The sequence below is a fragment of the Akebia trifoliata genome, chromosome 3 (assembly GCF_017979445.1).
Source record: "Akebia trifoliata isolate Shusen 1 chromosome 3, ASM1797944v1, whole genome shotgun sequence".
NCBI lineage: Eukaryota > Viridiplantae > Streptophyta > Magnoliopsida > Ranunculales > Lardizabalaceae > Akebia > Akebia trifoliata.
Window position 1 is genome coordinate 31,405,356 of NC_141377.1, and position 3,874 is coordinate 31,409,229.

General features: G+C 37.0%; 1 protein-coding gene across 1 annotated transcript; it reads right to left on the reverse strand.

The window, feature by feature from the left end:
- Positions 1-382: 382 nt before the first annotated feature.
- On the reverse strand, positions 383-3,658 carry LOC147406377 (aspartic proteinase Asp1-like). The gene is made up of 8 exons (XM_086434384.1): positions 3,282-3,658; positions 2,615-2,732; positions 1,838-2,067; positions 1,493-1,723; positions 1,264-1,399; positions 987-1,181; positions 821-893; positions 383-741 (listed from the first exon to the last, which is right to left on the reverse strand). The coding sequence occupies exons 1-8, from the start codon at positions 3,473-3,475 to the stop codon at positions 593-595; spliced, it is 1,326 nt and encodes a 441-aa protein (XP_086290510.1). The 5' UTR covers positions 3,476-3,658; the 3' UTR covers positions 383-592.
- Between the last annotated feature and the right edge of the window lie 216 nt (positions 3,659-3,874).

Sequence of the window (3,874 nt, forward strand, 5' to 3'; positions counted from 1 at the left end):
GGGATACACAACTTTATGGAGATATGCAGTTGTCTATCCCAAGGGAAAAAAATCTACTGTTCTTGCAAGGTACACGCCAGTTGAGTTTTTGAGTCACACTGTAAGTTGAGTTACAAAATCATTACACATTCATTATGTACCTTAGGTTGCATTTAAGTGGCATCCACAACACTTTCACAGTTCTCTTCGTACTTAACTAAAAATGATTCCCCATGAGCATAATTTCTTCAGATATCAAACATCATCAGTTCTCTAGATCTGTAAAATACTTCTTCTATGCCTTCATATTAATTGTAAATATATATATTTTTTTCTATATTTAACAGGTGGATTGCCAATGAATTTTTTCTTTCTTGAGCCCAATTGTTATAATGATTGTGATGTGTACCCATTTACAGTTTCTACAATGTCGATTAAAACAGAAAAACGAAAAGCTCGTGAGTTGTGTCCTCTATTATGCGGTTATGAACTTATGTTTATGTCTATTGCAATATGAACTCAAGAAAAAAAAAATGCAGTTACTTCTATCCTTTTATTCCTGCTCAGCTTCTATGGCTATGCAATCACTCATTATCGTTCCTATTGGAAAGCATCATTTAAGAAGCTTTCGTCCTTGAAACACTGTTGAAATTTGAAGTAGGAATTTTCCAGACTTAGGAACTCTGCTACAATCTGCAGGAGCCCAGCCAATTTGCTGCTTCTCGTTGTCGTAAATCACTATTCGATCTTGAAATGAAATATCTGTAAGCATAGATAGAGAGGGGAGTTAATAAGAAAGTTAAAATGTTAAGGTCATGGTACGATACAAACAATCTCTTACCTCCGACGATGTTGAGATTTGGCTCTCCAACTTCACTACCATTTAGAATACCCAAGCAAACATTGCCACGCGACTATAAAAGAAAGAAACAAAAAAAAACTATTAGAATGTTTGATCTTCAGTGTTTCCGTCCACTTTGTTGAAAAGATCAAGAGGTGTTTCTTACGGATATAATCAGATAAGCTTCCGGGGGTATTTCCAATTGAGCTTTCTTGCCATTTGTGAAGCTCAATGTTAAAGTCTTGAAGTAGGTCTTGACATCAAGAATCGATTTGAATGGTTTTGAACCTTTCCAGCAGACGGGGAGTGTCTTATCATGATCCGCTGCTTTCAATGGCGTACGACTTAAATCTTTCCTTAACTGTATACACAAACATCGTAAATCAGTTTCAAAGAAACCCATAAAGAGTAGGGATCGATCCACTTCTTTGTTTTCAACTCACCGAAGAAATTAAAGCTTTGTAAGCTTGTGAATTGAAGTAAGTGTACGTGCTCCCGCTGTCAAAAATTATGGGACCCTTAACACCCGTAGACATTTTTCCGAAAATGAGTTCTGCAGTCCCGGGTGAGTAGTGTTCGCTGTGATACAAAGAACAAATGCAGGATTCAGGATAAAAAGCCGTAAAATGGATTCCATATAAAAAACAGAAAAAAGTGAAAGGGGGTGCTTACTGTGAGGAACTTTGTGACATCGATGTCCAAACTAAACCTGATGTAGGTACAGGATCTTCTCCAATGAAGAGAAAACCTCCGCCTTTCCCACTTAAACAATGCCCAATCACATTTCGTGTTAGACCCATGTTCCGAAGCTGAGATACAATGCTGGATTTACCGTTTCCAAGGCCAAATACTCCGTCGGTGGGCGATGAGGTTCCACGGGGAACATGTTGGTCATATCCACATCTGCGAACAAAGGGATTCCAAACTATGATCCAATTAAGATTCCGAAGAATCGAATGAAATTAAAGCATGTAAAATCATTGAAAGATTTGGAAAGGGCACGTGTAAATTACCCACCCGAAAGCCAAGCGAGGTTTAAAAAGGGTTCCGTTGACAAGATGGAGGGGGAACACATCCCTTACAAGGACACCGAGGGAGGAACTATCATCGGCATACTCGACATCATAGTCGCATTGATCATGTGGGTTCTCACATTTGTGATCATGAAGGGATTGAAGAGACTTGCAAATGGGGTCTGAACAGAAGACGATGCCATTCTTGTTGGGTCGGTACAGAGGGTGAGGCACCTACACAAAGAGAGAAAAATATGATATGATCGACGATAACAATCAAAATAAAAAAGGCAAATCTTTACTATTATAATGAGAGAAGGGGGAGTAGGTGTGATTCGACACCAAAATTGGATTCCACCCCCCATCTTTACATTTAAACTAAATATTATTAGTGTCATTTTTAGTCAAAAATCAATAAAATTACAATCCCACGACCCTATAATTAGATAATTAGTTTTGAAAATTACAAAAATATCTCGATCTTTAAAATTCCTTTAATTAATATTTTAAATTATGCCCTTATAATATATGTGCGTTTGCACATGCTACCTACTGGTGGAATCAGAATAAAAAGGCAAATTAGAAATAAACAGAATGTGACACAAAATTTTCATGGTTCAGCAAGATTGCCTACAACCATGGGATGGTGATGAGATCCGATTTCACTATTTTACAGTCACAAAGTCACAATCTCACTTCCTCTAAAAAAAACTGAAAAATCAGAGGACAATGCACAAACATAATGGTATCCATCGATGAGTTTTTGTATAATTAGATTTACCTTGGAACAGCTGACACAGGGGGCATCACATTGGAGCCATGTGAGGTCGCTGCCTGTGTCGATGTCAAGGTAGTAGGGCTTCGCTGGGTTGCCGACGGAGAGAGCAACATAGTAATATCTAAAGGACAAAAGAAGACATTACTCACATCGATTATATCATCATATTACAGTATAAAAGAAGGATAAATTTTTCAACATCAATGGTGACGAGCCGAAGAATGACCAAATATTGAAATTTTTTAACGGAACTGAAGGTGGAAAGTATAGAACCCAATTTAGGATAAATGGGTTCTGAATTTTACTTAAAAAAAAAAATAAAATGTTAGAGTTTTAAATCAATTTAGGCAAATTGGGTTGCTCAAACTGAATTTTGAACCAGAATTGAGTTTTAAATCAATTTAGGCAAACTGGGTTATTCAAATTTGTTGTTCAAACTAACATTTGTACCAGAATTATCAAAGAAACTGTGAAAAAAATCGAAAATTTGAAAATGGGTCGTCGAATTACAGAAAACCCATATCGCATAAGGAATCAAAATCCCAAAACAAATACATGAATCCTTGAAACAAGAGAAACCCCATAATGTAAAAAAAAAGCAGAAATTTCAAACCACCCAAGTAAACAAAAACAAACATTATTACAAGAGATTCAAAAGAAAAAAACCAACCCAATGGGATAAACATTTCCATAAATTGGGAAGACAGCAGTGGACCCAATACGTCCAGCAGCAGCAGCAGCAAATTTGGCTAATGGGGACTGGAGCTGATTTGGTTCTGCAGAGCAACCTTGAAACGAAGTTAAAGATGAAACCAAAGACATTAAAAACAACAGCATCACTACGTTGCCTCTCTTCTCCATCATCTCTGTATTGTTTTGTGGATTTAGCTCTGCTTCGAGTCAGAGTTAAAGACTTAGCTTTGTAAGAAAAAGCAAGAATTTTTTCAGTTGTGGTGGTTTTGAAAACTTAGAGCAGAAAAGGAAATGGAGAGAAAGAACGCGTTTTCTGACTGAACGTTTGACTCTTGGAGAGAGAAATTTGGTTTCAACGCGGGAATTCGAGATGAAGATTTGTCGACTCTAGTTTGCTTAGTAGAGAAGAAAATAGAAAATAATTGGGTGATATAGGCACGACAACTTTTACTTACACCACACCAGACCAACCTATATGACGACATCAATTTAATTTTTGACCATGATTTTAAATCTCGGCCGAGATGTCTCGTCCAATATGTCTCGGCATCTTCTACCAACGAAATAGAT

What these genes read in the sequence shown, in the direction of transcription:
- LOC147406377 (XM_086434384.1), bottom strand. Translation starts at nt 3,475, where the DNA reads ATGATGGAGAAGAGAGGCAACGTAGTGATGCTGTTGTTTTTAATGTCT. An exon ending in AAACCTCGCTTGGCTTTCGG is followed by an intron (nt 1,724 to 1,837) that starts GTGGGTAATTTA and finishes CTTTGTTCGCAG; the next exon opens with ATGTGGATATGACCAACATG. An exon ending in AAATCTCAACATCGTCGGAG is followed by an intron (nt 742 to 820) that starts GTAAGAGATTGT and finishes CTATGCTTACAG; the next exon opens with ATATTTCATTTCAAGATCGA.